The 20,916-nt window shown below is 40.5% G+C and overlaps 1 protein-coding gene across 1 annotated transcript; it reads left to right on the top strand.

Moving 5' to 3' along the window:
• The first annotated feature begins 5,871 nt into the window (after positions 1-5,871).
• Positions 5,872-8,701, top strand: LOC133307375 (O-fucosyltransferase 20-like). The gene is made up of 7 exons (XM_061507877.1): positions 5,872-6,226; positions 6,257-6,627; positions 6,857-7,022; positions 7,254-7,343; positions 7,509-7,792; positions 8,047-8,305; positions 8,415-8,701. The coding sequence occupies exons 1-7, from the start codon at positions 5,909-5,911 to the stop codon at positions 8,643-8,645; spliced, it is 1,719 nt and encodes a 572-aa protein (XP_061363861.1). The 5' UTR covers positions 5,872-5,908; the 3' UTR covers positions 8,646-8,701.
• Positions 8,702-20,916: the final 12,215 nt, after the last annotated feature.

Raw genomic sequence — 20,916 nt, 5'->3', positions numbered from 1 at the left:
ATATTTCACGACAGGATGCAATTTCTGCATTTCGCGAGATATCACTCCCAAGGTTCAACTTTTAACCCATTAGGACGTCCAAGCATGCATTTTTATCCACTTTTAGGTTCATGTTCAGGTTGGTTACTTATTTAACTCATTAACATGCCAAGACTCAACCTTTAAACAACTAAAACTCATGAGCAAGGTGATGGTGCTTACCCAAAGGCTCAATACAGCAAAGACAAGGGCTCTTGGAGCTCACAAGTCAACTCCAAGGTGCTGACTCCAAGGGTACACGAAAATGATGATCAAGCAAGGTCCTTTCTCCACAAAGTTGGCTCCTTGAAGCTCAAAATGCCATGTCAATGGCTCCCACCACCCAACTCACTAACACAGCCCCCAAACCCAACCAACATAGAGGCTATAAGTCAGAAATGGTGGCACTTTCCCACTCACAATGCTAGCTTACACAAGGACAAGGTATTTTGGTGAAGATAGTAATAAGAAAGGTGACAAATTGGTTCACCAAAATGGAGAGGAGAAGGGGACAAGGTGGCTGCAACCAATACTCAGAAAAACCCACGTAGAATAGAGGGAGGCTGACCTAGGATCATGTGCAAAGGTCCTTATATAGCCCATTTAAGTTTTAATCGCACTGTATTAGTGCTAATAGCTACACTTATCATTTTAATCTTAAACTTAGGATTCTGGACCTAGCCATTTTTCTAAGATTTGTCATATTTTTACTTTATTTTTCGCAGTACTTTTCCGGTACGCGCTTTTACGCAGCCAATATCAGTTTTGACACCAGTTCTCACTATTTTGACTTGAAACTTGTTACACAAGTCCTATATATTACTCTAGTAATATATACACATTTTTCATAATTTTTCGGGATACTTCATCGGTATGCATTTATACCGAGAGGCAGAACCGGTATCTGCACTTTTCGTCAGAAAAGCGACTTTCAATATATATAATCATTTACCATAATAATTTAAGCCTTCTCATAATTATTAGGGTCAATTATGGAATTATTTCGTAATTTACATTTAATTAATTTAAATTCCTAATTTAACGGTGCACGTTCTTACACATTCCAACTTTAACGCCTCTTTCATTCCTAGAGTTAATCTGAGATCTATATATCCCTTAGGGTGTGTTTTCCACACTAAAGGCTATTAGCGTAGGATTACATGGCTTGAGGTCTTCTTTATCCAAGTTCATCCTCTTGAAAGCATCCCAATGGATAATATCAGCACAGCTGCCGGCATCTACGAAGATCTTCTTAACCCGGCAATTCACCAAAGTTCCTATAATAACCAAGCCATCTCCATGTCTTAGTACTACATCTTTCAAATCTTCTTTTGTTAAAGTAAAATAAAGGAGCATCCAGTTTGCTGAGATCTTCCTTAAACTTTGGTCGATCCCTAACCGAAAGCACCTCTCTGAGATATTTTCTCCTTGTGCTTACAGTATCTCCACCTCTACCAAGAGCTCCACTGATTATATTACAGTCAAACTCGACTTCCGGGAATTCATCATCATTGAAATCTTCCTTCTTTCCTCTATCTTCTTTCTTTTTCTTTTCAAGAATTGGGCTCTTGCTTTTACATTGGCCCTTAAATTTCCTCTTATTATTTTTCCATCCCTGAGTCTTGATTACGTATTGACGCAGCTTTCCATCTTTGATGAATTTTTCCACAGCATCTCTAAGGTCCCAACACTGATATGTAGTGTGCCCAGGTCCATTATGAAATGCACAAAACCTGGACTGATCCAAGCCTCCTTTGTTCAGTACAGGCTGAGGTCGCTCTACTTTCTTCAACTCGGTCATTGCTACTTCTCTCCATATTTGAGACCGGGGTATATTCAGGGGAGTATACTTTTCATACTTCCTTACTCAAAATCTGTCATCCGCGTTTCTTCCTCGGAAGTTTTTCTTCTTAGTCCCTGGTCGTTCCCTTTTCATTGGAGTTGGACTTTTCCTTTTACTCATTTTTCTTTTTTCCTCTCCTGATGCATTTTCTATCTCCATTTTCTCAAGCTCCAAGTACTTCTTTGTCCGAGCTCTAAATTCTTATAGTGTTTTCACTGGATCTTTAAATATTGATTTTGCTAACCGAGATACACCATCCATGCCGGCCACAATCAAATGCACATGAACATTTTCTTATAAACCCAAAACTTGTAATGCCACATGTTTAAAATGGTTCAAATATTTCGGAGAGTATCTCCAAATTGCTGTCGAATTTTTCCAAGTGCAAACTCGAATTTCGGATGCTTCTTGCTCATTGCAAAATTCAGTAAAAACTTCTCTCCAAAATCTTCAAAAGATCCAATTGAATTACCAGTTAGAGTTGAGAACCATGTCTGAGCAGCTCCAGTCAGAGTTGTAGCAAATATCCAGGAAATAATGGGCTCATCAATCCCTCTGATATACATTTCAGTGTCAAAAGTGTCTATATGAACCTGTGGATCTTGGCTTCTATTATACTTCGACAAGTGTGTCGAGTCAAATTCCTTTGGGAATGGAGCATTAAGAAATTCACCAGTGAAGGGACTATTATTGTATTGTCCTTTACTATATTTCCTCTTGTATGCTCCAGCTTCAACACGACCTTGAATATGATCCTGGTTATATTGAAACTGGGTATCTGGTTGTAAAGCATATCACCCCACATTCCTTCCTGATCCAGCATTCAGGGTAAGAATTATCATATTCACATTGTGATTATTGTGCAGGCTATGACCTTCATCGGTGTTCTCAACTCGGATATGATTATTAGGATTTGAAATCCCACCAGTATTAGCCACACCTTGTACTTCAGTAATCCCAACCTGGATTTGAGTATCCAGGTTAGATCCGTATTAACCCGGACCTGATCATTAACATTCCGAGTTGACGAACCTCACTGTGAGTTTCTCTTCTGCGGTTCTCTCCATCTTGGATCTGGTCGGTCTCCCACGCGTTTTGTATTTGATATGAACCTCACAAAGAATAGTGAGACCCAAGACCAATTTAGTTAGGGTCGTTTCTACAATCATGAATTTAAAACAAGAAATAAAGAACATTGACCCGTTATCTATGGAAGATAAGAACCAAAGGTATAAGAAGGATAAAGACGCCACACTCAAGAAAGAAGAAGGTGAGTGATAAGTCTGGTTTAAACGCCACAAGAACAAACTTCTTGATAGGTTCAGAGTTCTAGATAAGAACCAAAGAGAAGAAACCTCTCTATTATATATTATAACTTCAATATCGTTACAAGAGTTATTTTCTCCCTTATTTTTATTTTTTTGGTAAATAAAAGGGCTAGAGCCCAACAAGAAAAGAAAAAAAATCCTACTATATGCCAACAGCACGCAAACTACCCACAACAGCAAGGTCCGCCAGATAAATCAGCTGAATACCAAGAGGAGGCTCTCCACTAGAAACCTGTTGCACAGTATCATCACTATTGAGAATAAAATTCGCCATCCAATTTGCACAAGCATTTCCTTCCCTGTAAGTGTGATTAATTTTAACAGTCCAATCTCTACAAAGCCATGCTCGTATACGAGAGATCATTTTGATCATCACGAGTTGCTACACCATGAGAGGCGAGCATAGTGACCACACTTGTGGAATCACTTTCTAATATAAGTTGTCTGAACCTAGTTCTCCAAGTCAATTCCAATCCTCTAAGCACACCCCAGAGCTCTGCCTTGAACGAACTACAAATTCCCAGTTTGAAGGCGAATCCATTTAGCCAATTACCTTGAGAATCCCGAATAACACCATCACAAGCAGCAGGACCCAAATTTTCCCTCTCAACACCAACTGTATTCAGCTTTACAAATCCTTCCATTGGAAAATGCCAAGAAACATTTATAACCATGGATCTCTTATTTATAGCAGTATCCTTTTCTCCCGAATACGCTTCATACACCTCATGAAACAGCCTTCGAATTAACTCTACTTTGTGGACACTCTAAACTATAATAATCATTTCTTGGGAAATTTTTAGTTAAAGATGACACTCTAAACTAACTCGACTCATTGGGTCAGTCGCTACAAAATCTCAATTTTAAATTATGAAAGTTGGATAAAAATTGCTTTCTTATGTGGGTCACGAATGGGGCAAACCATTGAAACCAACTTGCTGACCTGAATTATATATATATATATATATATATATATATATATATATATATATATATAAAGTTTTTAACACTTAAAAATTAATTTGTACATATTTTTAGTCTTAGCAAATATCAAATAAAAAAATTTCTGTATTAACAGTATTAATTTAAATTAAAAAAAAACTCTTCAATATCATACTTTTTTTTCAATAATAATCAGTATGTCTTAGTCTAAGACAACTTACAGATTTGAGTTGAGTTGAGTTGAGTTAAAATTTATTCAGTTTCGAAAAAATTTCAACTAACTGACATATTTCACATATTTTTTGTGGATTTGAAATATCAATTTCTACCCTGTATATGGCTGGATAGGATTCCCATGATATATAGTTAGATGACCTTAAATTTACATCTCATTAAATATTAGATCCCTCTTCATATAAAAGAAATATCTGATCATATTTCTTATCCCCATGATGGTAAGATAGAATTCTCACAGATATAATAGTTAGATGACTTTGGATTTAACTCTAACTATATATTATACCTGTCTCCATAGAAAACAAACGAAAAAGCAACATCGTATGCCATATTTGGATGTAAAAATTGATTACCAACGATAACATCAAAATCTAGGTGAAAAATCCAACCAAATTTGTAGTTATTTGTTTACTTATCGGGTTAATAAAAAAAAATGGGCATAAGGGTCATTCCCTACCAAATAAACAATTCATTTACCTATCCATTACAAAGGAGATCACCAAGTAAGTGGATTAATTGGTGAGAAATATTCTAACTTAACCAATAATTTTGAGCTCGAGTCCAGATATACAACTGTTAAAAATTAATAAGGAGAGCTTTGTAACTCTTGTGGTTATGTCCAGCTCGACTGAAAGACAAATATGGATAATGTTATAATGAATGTCGAATGCCAACACTTAAACATGCCCATTTTAGAAATGAAGCATGATAAATAAGATATTATCTGATTGTTTGATAGAGAGCGAATTTTATATTTCAGAAAACTTATATTGAGAATCTTAGTTACTCATGTTTGATATAATAATTCTTAAAATTTTCATGGAAAAAGTAAGATTCATGTGAATTAAAATTGTGAATAAGAATCTTATAAAATAATACCACTAGGTGAAATTTTTTTATATAATTTATAGGACATAAATAATCTTGTTTTAATATTTTCATGATTAAAATACACTCTCTTATTAAAATTCTAGCCATGATACTCTACTTTATAAAATTGTGAGTTCCTCTTCATAAAATATGATATTCCGCGTTTTAACCCACTTGTTGTATATCAAAAAAATTTTAACAAAATTAGGCAAAGTTTAATTTTGTAAAACCAATTTATATTCCCAAAAATAACGAGAAAACTTGAACAAATATTCATAAAATCTTTTACCGTACTAAACAGTCTTTTTCTTTTTTTTAACGTTAGTGAAAAATTCACTTTTCTCCCCTATTCCAAAAAATTGGGACTTACAGGAACAAAACGAAGCAAGTTTCCTCCTTAAATTAAGCTCCCAAGAGCAAAACTTGTCTAAAGTTTCCTCCTTTTTGATTACGCGTAGAAATGTTGATCTGACTTCGCGTTCCCGCCGACCTTCTCTTCTCTCTCTAAGAGAAGAAGGCTCGGAGTGAAAAAGTAGGCTCTTTTAAAAACACTCCAGACTCATTTATCTCCGAGTCTTCTTCTTCTTCTTCTTCTTAACTTCATAAGATCAAACAGAATAAAAGAAAATTAGTTAGAGTTTCTCTCTCTGTCTCATTTTGCAGTTCTTCAATGGCCAACTCCAAAAATAATGCCAAGAAGTTGTCATACATATCAGTTCCTTCTCAGATAATAAATTCCATAGCATCATCTTCTCTGCAATCTCTGCTATCTTCCCCCAAAAAGTCTTCAAGAAAAAACAGGTTCTTTATCTTCACCAACACCATTAGCAGGACCCCAAGACTCTGGTTTTTCACGCTCTTTCTCGTTGGTTTCCTTGGCATGCTCAAGTTTGGCTTCAATCTTGACACCCCATTTTCTCCTTACCCATGTGCCAAATCCAAGCCACACCTCTCAATCTCAAATGACCATTCAAAATCCAAGATTGGTGTTGTCTTGCAGACAGAGAAACCAGTTGAGATTGCCCAGAAAGATGAGATTTTGAACAAAAGTAGTTGGGCACAGGCTTTAGTTTCCCATGTGCAATTTAGAGCACAAGGGCCTAGTGGATTGGACAAGGTGGAAAGTGATGATGAGGATGTTGAAAAGAGGGAGTTTTGGAAGCAACCAAATGGGTTGGGATACAAACCTTGCTTGGGTTTCAGCAGAGATTATAGGAGAGCAAGTCAAGGGATTTTCAATGACAGAAGAAAGTACCTCATGGTTGTGGTTTCTGGGGGCATGAATCAGCAGAGAAATCAGATTGTTGATGCGGTTGTCATTGCTAGGATTCTTGGGGCTGCTTTGCTTGTTCCTATATTGCAAGTCAATGTCATTTGGGGTGATGAAAGGTAACTATTTTTCTTGTCCATAGCCTATGATCTTTTTCAAGTTGAATCATATTAGCATATTCAGAATTGGTTTTAGCCTTTTAGCAGATTAAGGAATTCAAATTTTAAAAGTTTGGACAAAATATTGATTAATGCTTGCATTGGAGCTGCAGCTTAAGCATTAGTTATGTTTAATCATACAATTAAATTTCTTTCAGTTTTTGTAATGTTTACATTCATTTGGTTGCAGTGAATTTGCTGATATATTTGATCTGGAGCACTTCAGAAGAGTTCTTGCCAATGATGTACGAGTGGTTTCAGCATTGCCATCAACACACCTAATGACAAGGCCAGTGGAGGGAAGCCCTCCCCTTCATGTCACTCCCAGTTGGATCCGTTCAAGATATCTCAGAAGAGTAAGAAGAGTTCCTAACTTTTGTTGTGTTTTGTTCCAGTGGGCATATACTCAGTAGTACTTAATAGTTAATAGTCTTTAGCCTTTCCAGTTTTTGAGTCCTAAATTGTTGTCCCATAGTGCTTCATGATTGTTTGTGTACGTAAGCTCAAACTAGAGTGTTGGCAATAATGCATGTTGGTCTTGTTGAACAAGACTTTTTTCTAATTATAATCCTGGTTGTACGATGCAGCTCAATAGAGAAGGTGTTTTGCTTTTACGTGGCTTGGATTCAAGGCTATCAAAGGATCTTCCTTCTGATCTTCAGAAGCTTCGATGCAAGGTATTGCAAAGTCTCTTCATCATCATATTCTTTTTCTGCAAGTGAAAGAGGAAAAACCATAACAATAAAAGAAATTTTAAAAAAAAGAACTAAAACTCACCCTTTAGAAATTTATTTATATGACAACTAATTGCAGATACTTAAAGTTCTCATCTTATTTTTCAGGTTGCTTTTAATGCACTAAGGTTTTCCCCACCAGTTCAGGAACTTGGTAACACATTTGCAGAGAGAATGAAGAGCAAGGGTCCTTACCTTGCTCTTCATCTAAGAATGGAAAAGGATGTGTGGGTGAGGACTGGTTGCCTCCCTGGTCTGAGTCCTGAGTTTGATGAAATTGTCAACAATGAGAGGATACAACGGCCGGAGCTCTTGACTGCAAGATCAAACATGACTTACCATGAAAGAAAGATGGCTGGTCTTTGCCCCTTGAATGCTATGGAGGTTACCAGGTACAGTTGTGACCCTTCTGTTTTATTAAAAAAACCACTCCCCGTTAGGGAGGGTAGGGATGAGAGCAATGCTTGTACGACGCCTTACCTTTGCATATTTGCAAAGAGGCTGTTTCCGGATTCAAATTTGTGATCTTTCAGCCACATAGGAGTAACTTTACCTCTACTTCAGACTCGTGCTCTTTATTATTGGTTTTTAAAAATTTGAGTGTAACTGGATTTCCTGATAGATGTTATTGTGATTTCATTTTTAGGTTACTTAAAGCTCTAGGAGCTCCAAAAAAGGCAAGAATTTATTGGGCTGGAGGACAACCATTGGGTGTAAAAGAAGCCTTGCTTCCATTAATCCAAGAGTTTCCTCATTTTTTCGGTAAGGAAGATCTTGCCATGCCTGGAGAACTACAACCATTTGCAAAAAAGGCTTCTCTATTGGCTGCCATAGATTACATAGTCTCTGAGAAGAGTGATGTTTTCATGCCATCTCATGGAGGAAACATGGGCCATGCAATTCAGGTATGCTTATTAATAGTAAGTTACTGGTAATTATTCTAAGAAATGCTTTTGTACTTGAATCTTAATGTGGCAAAATTTTTAGTTTCTGAAACTTAAAATATCATTTCAGGGTCATAGGGCATATGCCGGGCACAAGAAATATATTACCCCAAACAAAAGACACACGATCCCCTATTTTCTCAATTCTTCCCTCCGTGAAGAAGAGTTCAACACGATTATCAATGAATTGCACAAGGACTCATTGGGGCAGCCAGAACTCAGGACTAGCAAGGCTGGGAGGGATGTTACCAAGTATCCTGTCCCTGAGTGCATGTGCAATGACTCACATGCTAGTTCATGATATACAAATGAATACCAAAGCTTATGGCATGAAGTTTACTTGGCAACTTAACAAGTGAGTGCTGCTTTTATACCTTTGGAAGCACTTGAGGTGCCTTTCAAGGTATCAGTGGGATTTAGAGCACCATTTTTTAATACATATCATGTCAATGTAAATTTCCTTTAATAGGCGTAATATGTATGTGAGGCAATGTAAATTTCCATCATTAGTCGAATGATAGATTTAAAATCATACACAACAGGATATCATTCTTTGATTCTTTATACAAAGAGATTGTATAGTATACATGTTCTCTTTTGCTGTGTAATTCTTTGTACTACATTATGAAGACTAGTAGATATTTGTACAAGTTATAATTTTTTCGATTCTAGTCATTTGATCGGAAACATCACCTTATGCTACCCTTGCTACCATTTTATTCAGCTATACGAGTGTAAAAACAAGTTACAAACTAGAATAAACAGATTATGGGATTGTATTGTTATTAAATATCAGGAAAGAAGGAAAAACATTGTAAATATTCTGAAGTTTGCTTTCATAAAGCTGAAATGTGCTGCATTTTTTTTCCTTTTATTAGAATATATTAAAAAGTGTGTCATTATATATAGTAAAGGTGGTTCATGTCAGTAAATAAGCAATAGAAACTTACCTAGGACCACTCCATTGCCAAAACATAACATTATACAAGTTTGGCATTATATTTTGTTCTGCCATTATTCTGGTTGTGTTTTAATGTTCACCTCAGGACATACTGACTATTACCCAGAGCATTGTCTAACCTTTTTTATTTGAAAATACTATGTTAGAGAAATATAAAAATTATTAAGGGAGCCTCACTTATCAGCTTAAGTTTTTGGGTTGAATTTTTTACATGATATCATTTGATCTTCTCTATCCCCATTTAATTAATAATTAATTAAGTCTACGGAAGTGTGTTAGAGAAATATAAAAATCATTAAGGAAGCCTCATTCATCTGCTCAAGCTTTTGGATTGAATTAATTTTTTACAAATTACATGACTCACAAGCCACTAGCAACCTTTCATATTTTAGACTTTATAGCAATGCATTCCTCTCTGCATGTGTTATATTCATATAAGCTGTGGATGGCTACGTTTGGCACTTAAATGTGCATTTAGTGACATGAAATAAATCCGCCGTTTCCTTGAATGATCTTCATTAGTACTTATCATCAAATTGACATGATTTAAGATTATCTCACAATCCATTTCATCCTAGTCATTAGGCTAGGAGTGCTCTTTGGAATGAAAATATATCATTTCATTCATGGGGTAGGATTGGGATACTACTTGGAACCATGTTCCTATGAATCAGGACATGATAATGGCTTCAGATGCTTACGGTGATTAAACAAGTTGAACAACATCAGGACCCACTCAGATTTGGTTTTTTTTCTTGTCAATGTTATCTGCCAGCATCATCAGCTGTAACAGGAAAGTTTGAAAGCAATGGACCTGCCAAGTATATTAATGGTACCTTCCTAAATGGTTCTGAGTGATCACTTTTTTACAGCATCTGCTCTTCAACAACTGGGGGATAAACGTTATTCACTGCTTTGCTGCTCTGAATCATACCTATAATCACCTATAAGGATACATATGCACACAATGGTAGTCCTAGGTTTTTGTATGATTCACCTAATATCTAATTCAAGTTTCAAAATTTTATGTAGACATATTATCTCTCAAAAGCAATGATAAGGTTGATTCTTATGATTGGAAGATTCTAGGCTCGAGTATAAGAAACCCTCTATTTGCAAAAATACAAAGATAAAGTTGTGTATAATCAACTCTCAACCCTATCCCCACAACTCAGTGAGCCTCGTGCACCGGAGTTTACCATTTTTATTATTATCTCTCAATGAAAGGTTATGTCCTCCAAGCTGGCACCTTTGCCCATTGTCCCGGCAAAAAGCTCTCAGATACCTTTATCACCACCAGCTGGTCCCCACGAGATAAGCTATCAGTGCCAAGCTTGTAGCCTTGTGGATGTCCTTAAGTGGAAAATGAGCATAGTGTGTGATATGTTATACGGGCCCCAGATACTGAAAAACTTAAAAATAGCATCCAAATGTGGCACCCTTTAGGTGTCCTTTGACAGAGAAGATATATTTTTTTTTACAGTGAAAAAAAATTATCAAGAATATGGTCGGAAATTTTTTTTCACAAATAAGTTACGAAAAAGTGTTTGGTAGCCCAAAATTTTCTCGAGAATGTTGGATTATTTTTCTAATGTCATATTTGGTTGATTATAAAATATTTGTAGGAATCTGGACTGAAATTACAAAATTAGCCATGTGTGTGAATATTTGTTTTCAATTTTCGTTTTATAAAAGGACAGTCTGTCTCTCTCCGTGTGCTTCCTGCAACTTATATACATCTGTTGAAGCACATACAGGACTCTCTTCCTCCTCGCTCCTTGGAAGAGGTTTTCTTGGAATGTTTTTCAATAAATGATTTTAGTTTATGTAGCAAAAAAAAATTGCTTTTGAGAAACAATTTACAGTATAAGGTTTCAATAAGAAAAATACTATCCTCATAATTTTGAGCATTGGAAAAGATTTTTTGTTCATTGAAGCTCATGATGGGCTTTTTTGCTAATGAACCAGAATATAAAAATGAATTGATTAGTGTGGTGCGATCTAAAGAAACCATATCAGGATCCATGAGAACACTTTCAATGCTTGCATTAGGAGCTCAGTTAGCAATAGGGGTGAAATTGAGTCGGGCCGGCCTACACGGGCCTACGGCTCGGCCTACATCAGGCCAAACCTGACCTAGTATATTTTGTATAATAGGCCGGGTTTGAGCTTTAAAAAAGCCTGTTTAATAAAAAGGTCGTAGGCCGACTTTCAAAAGGTCGGACCTATAAGCCTACATACCGGACCTATATTGTACTATTTATTTTAAATAAAATAAAATAGAGTAAATATGCCTTGAAGAAAAAACAAAAGATATAAATTTAATCAATTGCAATTATTTATAACTTAATTATATTCGATTATATTTTAATAAAAATCTTACTTTATTTCTTATATAGGAGGAACCAATATCTCAACATGTTAGATTGTGTATATGAATATATTAAAAGATTTTTGGGTGAGGTTGTACTTACTACAAGAATCATGATGTGTTTGTTGGATTCATGTAGTTATTTTAATTTACATAGTATGATTTGTTTGTTAGATCTGATGAAATATATGTTATTTAGTTTGAGCATTTTGCTTTTGAAAATGACTTAAATGCATATTGTATGAGTTTTGTTATGGTTCATGATTCTGTTTGGACGTTGAAATTATGATTTTTGGTGTAGCAACATAATTTGAGTACTTTGTAAAGTTGATTTATGGTTCCGCTTGGAAGTTAAAAATTAACAGGCTAACGGGCCAAGCCAGGCCATTTGTTTTTTTATAAATGGGCCAAACCAGGCTAACAGTTAGACTCATACTAGGTTTGGGCCAGGCCTAATTAAAATTTTTTGATGTAGGCTTGGGCTTTTCGGGGCAAAGCTTGGCCCAGCCCAGCCCACTTTCACCCCTAGTTAGCAGCATACACATCATCCCATGAACGGGCATGGATATTAAGAGGGTCTAGTATGAATTTTGCTGGAGGAAATCGAATGATACTTCTGAATGTGCTTCAGAGGACTATTTTGTCATTGAAGATGAAGAAGAAGATGACGATGTATGTTTCTATGGAAAAAATCTTTGGTGCTACTGTTGCACCAAGATTCAGTGCATCCCACCAATGAGAGCATTACACATCATAGGAGAGAGAAAAAATTTGGCAGAGAAAAGAAAACTTTAGCTGACATGTAATATTTGTATTGGTGGAATGTACTGAATCTTTGGTGTAACAGTAGCACCAAAGATTTATTTGTTTCTATGCAATATCTTCACTTTTGCTGATATATTTATTAGGGCATTTTGGTCTCAAATTTTTAAAATGCGAAATCCATTTCGCGGGAATAAAAAAACACCATGGGTGGGATGGGTTTTTTTTAGGAATGTGTAGTTAAAAAAGGAGATGATGGGGAAAAAATTTTCCTAGGATAATTTTACAAATACTCATACCAAATATGGTAAAAAAAAAAATCTCCACCCTACCTTTCCAGGATTTACCCCAAAATACTCATACTGAACACCCCCTTAAGAGAGTCAAAACTAAGGAGAAAATGTGTATCATTTTAAAGGACATAAAATTATATCATTTTAAGTGAGAAAAAGAGATAAATTATGAGAGAAAGAAAGAGGGAAAAAAGTTTTAAAAATATGGGTCTCACCTCTTTGTGAGAGTGAAAGGATGTAAGGTGTGTCATTTGAAATGACAAACCTTTTTACTTAAAACTAATTACAGTTTAGGGATAGTTCCAAACAGGAAGGCTGCCAAAGCAATCCACCACCCTTCATATAAGCTTGCCCATATTCCTATCTGCCAAAGCTTTTCAACAGATGCTAGCTACATTAAGAATGAAATTACCAGATGATCATGTTTCCATGAAATTGAAACATCTTACACAATATATTTCACATTTTATACCTTAAAACACAAAACAATAGAGTTGGGAAATTTTTTTATCATAGTTATGATTATAATCAGTTAATATTTAAAGTCAGATATAAAAGGAAGAAAGGAGAAGCTTTAAAGAACATTCTGAAAATGAGCGTCATACATTTACTAATCCTCCATTTGTACTTAAAGTATGAATGAAAAACGACACTTGTTCCCCTTGCTTTGTGTTCCGGATGGCCCAACAAGGCTACGGCCCAAAGGTCCAGGCCCAATCTCAACCCTCAATCCACGTCAGCCCTACGAGCTGGTGAGATCTCCCAACTCCCTACACGGCGACTCTCCCAAGGGGAAACACCAAAATGTCCTACCTTGGGACCATAACCCCCAAAGGCAGTCGCCCCAGATGCCATAAGGGGAAACTGCCCTTTGTCCTACGCTGGCACCGCCAGGCATAGGGGGTGCATCGCTGCTATCACAGCAGCGTCTGCCACGCCCAGCACTGCCACCCTTAGCAGATCCCAAGGAGGGTTGACCCCTTGCTCACCAACCCAAGCAAGATTCACATCACCTCCACTATAAATAGCCCCATGGGCACTTGAGGAAGGGATCTTATGTATCGTTATTATGCCCATTTATATTGAGTCACATTACACACACCTAACCCCATTGTTAATTATTTGCTACATACTTGGAACAATACCTCTTAGCTTGGTCTCTACCTGTGCTAAGGGTATCATCCATACAGTGATTCTATCCCCAAAGGGAACATAGTGGGCTTATAGATCCCAACGATACATTGACACCGTCTGTGAGAAACTATAAACTTCTATTCCCATTCTCATACCAAAGATCTAAATGAGGCATCTCACTTTCTGATAGCTAAACATGGCTGTCACGACGAGAAGAACAGAACAAACTAGAGTCGTTACCCCTGAAGGTCATGTGCAAACAGTTCATTCCAACTCACCACCATCCATGCATTTAGCCCCAGCTGAACAACCAGTCGGTGACACCCTTTCCCCGATACTGCAATCTGTTGACCCACCGTTACCTGCAGCAGACGCTAGGGCTGTACAATTGAATCGTCGCGTGGCCATACGCGAAATGCAAGGAGAAAACGTGATCCCAAATCAGCCTCCACCACCAGGAGTTCGTTTTAGGATGCCACTCCCCATCCCTGGCCCACAAATCATTCCCCCAACTCACCACCAACGACCGGCCAGAAGTCAGCCTGTCGCTCTGCACAACGACCATCAAGTCCCAATGGTCGCCCCATATCCCCTGGACCTTACACCCATAATGTTGCTGCCCCTTACCCTCCGCCTTTCCTTACAGGCTTTCCGTTCCACGGTTACGCAGTACCTCCCCTTAATACAATCATCCCACAACCCCAAGGATCAAGCATGATCCTAGGCCCACCACAGTATGGCGCCCATCAAGCCCCAGCCCTCTCTTACTCTATTGAGGACCCCCAAGCACCACACCCACCACCAAACCTCCATACTCCCAACCCTAACTTACGAATAACACCCGCTAATACCTCAAGGCGCAACAAACCCCTGAATGATAGTCTACGCCTAACGCCAATACCCCTTGGTTTCAAAGGGCTATCAAACATCACAATGTATGTGGGCGATACAGAGCCCTTTGAATGGATCCAGAAATTCGAGGCAACAATGACCCTGCACGGTGAGACTGACCTCCTTATGTGCAGGACTTTCCCTACGGTCCTGGGGGGTAGAGCTTTGACATGGTACACCACTTTGCCAACTGGCAGTATAGCATCCTGGGATGATCTGGCCAGCAAATTCCAGACCCACTTCGCAACAAGTCGCCCAGTGCCCAAGTCTGTACATGCCCTCGAAAAGATCCGCCAGCAGTCGGGGGAGCCCCTCCGATCTTTCTTGGACCGCTTCGGTAAAGAGGATCTCCAGGTGCAGGGCTTAGACCCTAAAGTACAGGTGCAAGTACTTTTGTCAGGCTTGCGACAAGGGGTGTTCGCATATGAGCTCTCCCGCCACGAAATTACGGACCTCGAGGAGGTCAAGAAAAAAGCTCAGGAATTCATGAAGATCAAAGAGTATAAGGGGAGTAGAGCTGACGACTCTCATAACAGAGAGAAGAGAGCCAACAAAATAGACCACCAGGATGAAGAGAGGAAAAGTCACAAAACCTCTAAGTATTCCAACCGCCCTTTAGGGCGGGATACCCAAAGCCGTCAATCACACAGCGTCCTGCAAACGGAATACAAAGAACGCAAGGCTAATCCTCAGCCACAACCGCCAGAGAGAGAGCTCACGGTGTAGTGCAAGTTCCACCATAGCAACGACCATAGCACTGAGGAGTGTAGATCCCTCAAGGATGAAATTGACGAGCTAATCAAGGGAGGAGCCCAAAGAAAGATTCATAACCCTGGGTGTGATGCAGGTATCGGCAGTGACGCCGTCAACGTAGCAGGTCACCAGAGAGGCGAAAAGCCGGCCAATATGACTACAAGCCTCGCCGTGAACATAACCATAGAGAAAACTCCCCAAGAAACCGGAGGGCCCAAACAACAGTGCTGGGCGTGCAGAGCGTGACGAGGATCCATTCGTCATCAAGCACGAAATAATAAACATGATTGTAGGAGGACTAAGCGGCGGCGGAGAAACGGCGAATGCCCGAAAGAAGCATTTGAAACAGTGTTTGGCGGTGTCCGGTAAAATCATCAAAAAGCAAAAGCCAATACTGACCACACCAGACCTAAAATCGTCTGGGACAACAGCGATTTGGGCGACGTCCTACCCGGACATGATGACCCCTTAGTCATCCAAGCAATAATAGCTAATTTCGGTGTTAATCGCGTGTTTGTTGACCACGGCAGCACTGCTGACATCTTATTTTTACCTTGTTTTAGGGCGTTAGGGTTTACGGTAAATGATTTAACCCCTGTTGTTGGTGAACTGTCAGGTTTTAATGCAACAATAACCAAGCCCCTTGGCATGATAAATCTACGCTTGTCAATGGGAACGCCGCCCACTTCAAGGTCTGCAGACATCCAGTTCCTGGTTCTCGACACCTCGTCAGCATACAACGCCATCCTCGGAAGGAGGATGTTTGCCGCTTTCTAGGCGAGTGTGTCTCATCGACACTTGGCAATGAAGTTTGTAGCAAGGGATAACAAAGTCGCAACGGTTAAAGGAGACCAAATGGTAGCACGAAGCTGTTACAACATATCTTTGAAACCGGCAACCAGGGTTTCCTTCAAGGACCAACCTGCCCCCCAATTCATAACAACCCAAGTAACTGAAGAAAACCCTGGCAACAGTAATAAGGATATTGATCAGTGTTTTCTTGTAGAATTTGACGCAAGGGATGACCCCCAGGTGGAACACTCCAGGTCCACGCCGGATGGAGCATTAGAACATGTCGTCTTAGGCGACGCTGACCACCAAACAACCACCATCGGGGCGATCGCTGACCCTGAAGTAAAAGACAGGTTGATTGAATTGCTACGAGGTAATAGAGATCTGTTTGCTTGGAAACCGTCTGATATGCCAGGCATCGACCCTGAAGTGTGTTGCCATCGGTTGATCGTGGACCCTAAGCAAAGCCCGTAGCACAGAAAAAGAGAAAGTTTGGCCCCGATTTCCAGAAAGTGATCGATGAGGAAGTAAAGAGGCTCCATGACGCTGGCTTCATTAAAAAAGTTAAATAGACAACCTGGCTCTCCAACCCAGTGTTGATTAAAAAGCCCAGCGGGGCGTGGAGGATGTGCGTAGATTATACCGACCTGAACAAGGTATGTCTTAAGGATGCATATCCCTTTCCAAGCATTGACCAGCTGGTTGATAATGCATCAGGCTTCAAAATACTCTCATTCATGGATTCTTACTCCGGCTATAATCAAATTCCGTTGCTTGAAGAGGACCAAATCAAGACGGCGTTCATCATCCAGAACGCCAATTATTGCTATACTATGATGCCCTTCGGACTGAAGAACGCTGGTGCCACATACCAGAGAATGATGAATGAAGTGTTTAAAGACTTGATTGGCAACAGCGTTGAGGTTTACATTGATGATATGATCGCCAAATCGGAAACGCCAGAGGAACACCTTTCACACCTTCAAGGCGTGTTCGATAGGTTGCGAAAGTACAACATGCAGCTGAATCCAAGCAAGTGCGCCTTTGGCGTTCCCTCGGGTAAGTTTCTTGGCTTCATGCTAGCAGAGAGAGGTATAGAGGTCAACCCCGACAAGTGCAAAGCTGTTATAGAAATGTGAAGCCCTCGAACAGTCAAAAAGGTACAGCAGCTGACCGGGAGGCTAGTGGCCCTCACCCGTTTCTTGGCGAATTCTGCGCAAGAGTCACTCCCATTGTTTAGCTTGCTAAAAAAAGTACGTCCTTTCAATGGTCTGATCAATGTGAGAAAGCATTTTAGGAGTTCAAAAGAGCCCTATCCTGCCCGCCAGTCCTCACCAAGCCAGACAGCGGTGAAACTCTGTACTTATACCTCACCGTGGGTGCTGAGGCCATCAGCGCAGCTCTGGTCAGAGAACCAAATGAAGGGCAGCAACCAATTTATTTCTTCAGCAAAGTGTTGCAAGGGGAAGAACTGCGGTATCAACAAGTTGAAAAGGTCGCCCTCACACTCATCTTCGCTGCACGAAGGCTGAGGTCGTATTTCCAATGCCACCCTATTATAGTCAGAACCAATCAGCCTATTCGCCAAGTCTTGCACAAACCTGATATCGCCGAAAGGATGATGTCCTGGGCGATTGAACTGTCGGAGTACCAGATCAGTTACGAACCCAGAACCGCCATTAAAGCTCAAGCTCTCACAGATTTCATAGCCGAAATGACGCACACCTGTGCAGCAGCTAGCCAAGCAACAGAAACCCCTCGGTCGGCGGTGTGGAAGCTATATGTTGATGGCTCTACCAACGGCAAAGGATCCGGAGCCGGAATGATAGTTGAAAATCCAGACGGTGTGGCGATGGAGCATTCACTATCTTTCAACTTTAATACCACTAACAACCAAGCTGAGTATGAGGAAATGATTGCCGGCCTGCTCCAAGCCAAAGAGCTGGGAGCGCAAAATCTCAAGGCCTTCAGTGATTCTTAGTTGGTGACATTTCAAATTTCGGGTGAATATCAAGCTAAAGGGCCGCTGATGTGCAAATACTTAGAAAAAGTCAAAGAGATAATTTTGACCTTTGAGACATTTGAAATTGAGCACATTAGGCGATCATAAAACACACGTGCGGACATTCTTGCCAAGCTAGCAAGCACCAAAAGTCCAGGTAATAATCGTTCCGTCATCCAGCATAGCCTGCCTAATCCATGAATCGTCATGAGTATTGCAGACATCGCCGAAGGAGTCGCCGAAAATACCTGGATCACTCCCATCTCTAACTACCTATCAGAAGGTACCCTCCCAGCGGACCAGATGAAAGCCAAGAGGATAAAGCGGAAATGCGCCAACTTTTGAATGATGCAGGGGCGCTTATACAAAAGGGGCTGCTCAACCCTATTTTTGAAATGCCTGAACCCTAGCGATGTTGGGTACGTTTTGGAAGAAATCCATGAAGAAATCAATGGCCACCACATGGGCGGCCACTCTCTGCAAAAGAAAGCTCTCCGAGCAGGTTTTTATTAGCCGACCATGGAGCATGACGCCCATGAGCACGTAAAAGCGTGTGATAAGTGCCAAAGATTTGCAGACATACACAAAGTCCCACCAGAAGAACTTACTGTGACAACATCCCCTTGGCCTCTTTACAAATGGGGGATGGACCTCTTGGGCCCTTTCCCTGAGGCGGCAGGACGAGTTCAATGGTTGATCGTCGCCATTGACTATTTCACCAAATGGGTTGAAGCAGAGCCAGTTGCTACCATTATATCTCAATGGGTGAGGAAGTTCTTTTGGAGAAATATTGTTTACCGTTTCGGAATCCTAGGAGAAGTCGTAATGGACAATGGTACTTAGTTCACAGACGCCAAGTTCCAGGAGCTAATGAAGGACCCGCACATTCGACACCATTTTGCTGCAGTAGAACACCCATAATCCAACGGGCTAGTAGAATCAGCTAACAAAATGCTAGCTAAGGGAATCAAGAAGAAGCTGGAATCTCATAAGGGGGTGTGGGTGGAAAATCTGGAGAACGTCCTATGGGGCTATTGGACAACCGCCCAGTCTAGTACTAGAGAAACCCCTTTCAGATTGACTTACGGCATTGAGGCAATGATTCCTGTCGAAATCGGAGAACCCTCTTGGAGGAAAGAGCATGTGACCGAAGTGACCAACAACCAAAATCTCAATGAAGCTCTAGACCTTCTGGATGAGCTCAGAGAGTGAGCAGCACAATCTGAGCGCCAAACCAAGGAAATGATAGTTGCTCGGTACAACAAAAGAGTAATCGTGAGGAGATTTGAAGTAAAGGATTTAGTTCTTCGGCGAGCAGACATCGAAAATAAGAACGCCCGTGAAGGAAAGCTCGCCCCAAACTGGGAAGGACCTTATCGAATAGCCAACAAATTAGGAGGAGGAGCGTATGCTTTGGAGACACTTGAGGGAAAGGCCATCCTAAGGGCGTGGAACGCTGATAAGCTCCGGCGATGCTATAGCTAAACCGCAATGTAACCTGTATGCTGTACTCTTTTCCTTCCCAAGATTTTGTGCCACTGGGTTTTTCCTGGGAAGGTTTTTAATGAGGCAGGTCATTTCTTTTTGATTAAAAAAATCCCATTGGTTCTTTTTTCTGTCTGTTATCATCAAAGTTACGGGATGGTTCTCACCCCTGCCTAACCTTGGACTGAGATGGTTCTCACCCCCAGCCAACATCAAAGTTACGGGATGGTTCTCACCCCCACCTAACATTGGACTGGGATGGTTCTCACCCCCAGCCAACATCAAAGTTACGGGATAGTTCTCACCCCTGCCTAACGTTGGACTGGGATGATTCTCACCCCAAGCCAACATCAAAGTTACAAGATGGTTCTCACCCCCGCCTAACGTTGGACTGGGATGGTTCTCACCCCCAGCCAACATCAAGTTACGAGATGGTTCTCTCCCTTGCCTAACGTTGGACTGAGATGGTTCTCACCCCGAGCCAACATCAAAGTTACGGAATTGTTCTCACCCCCACCTAACGTTGGACTGGGATGGTTCTCACCCCGAGCCAACATCAAAGTTACGGGATGGTTCTCACCCCCGCCTAACGTTGGATTGGGATGGTTCTCACCCCCAGCCAACATCAAAGTCACGGGATGGTTCTCGCCCCCGTCTAACGTTGGACTGGAATGGTTCTCACCCCCAGCCAACATCAAAGTCACGGGATGGTTCTCACCCCCACCTAACGTTGGACTGAGATGGTTCTCACCCCCAGCCAACATCAAAGTCACGGGATGGTTCTCACCCCCGCCTAACGTTGGACTGGGATGGTTCTCACCCCCAACCAACATCAAGTTACGGGATGGTTTTCGCCCCCGCCTAACGTTGGACTGGGATGGTTCTCACCCCCAGCCAACATCAAGTTACAGGATGGTTCTCGCCCCGCCTAACGTTGGACTGGGATGGTTCTCACCCCCAGCCAACATCAAAGTCATGGGATGGTTCTCACCCTCGCCCAATGTTGGACTGGAATGGTTCTCACCCCCATCCAACATCAAAGTCACGGGATGGTTTTCACCCCTGCCTAACGTCGGACTGGGATAGTTCTCACCCCCGCCTAACGTTGGACTAAAATGATGGGTGATT

The sequence above is a fragment of the Gastrolobium bilobum genome, unplaced genomic scaffold, assembly GCF_033153095.1.
Source record: "Gastrolobium bilobum isolate Gb01-03AN ecotype WA unplaced genomic scaffold, APGP_CSIRO_Gbil_v1 utg713, whole genome shotgun sequence".
In the NCBI taxonomy this organism is placed as follows: Eukaryota; Viridiplantae; Streptophyta; class Magnoliopsida; order Fabales; family Fabaceae; genus Gastrolobium; species Gastrolobium bilobum.
The sequence above is the reverse complement of the archived record's forward strand: the minus strand, read 5'-3'. Positions and strand labels throughout refer to the sequence as shown.

Excerpts from the sequence above, each read along its gene's own strand:
- LOC133307375 (XM_061507877.1), top strand. The coding sequence starts at position 5,909 with ATGGCCAACTCCAAAAATAATGCCAAGAAGTTGTCATACATATCAGTT. Across the intron at positions 7,344-7,508 it reads TTCAGAAGCTTCGATGCAAG|GTTGCTTTTAATGCACTAAG; the intron begins GTATTGCAAAGT and ends CTTATTTTTCAG. Across the intron at positions 7,793-8,046 it reads AATGCTATGGAGGTTACCAG|GTTACTTAAAGCTCTAGGAG; the intron begins GTACAGTTGTGA and ends TTTCATTTTTAG.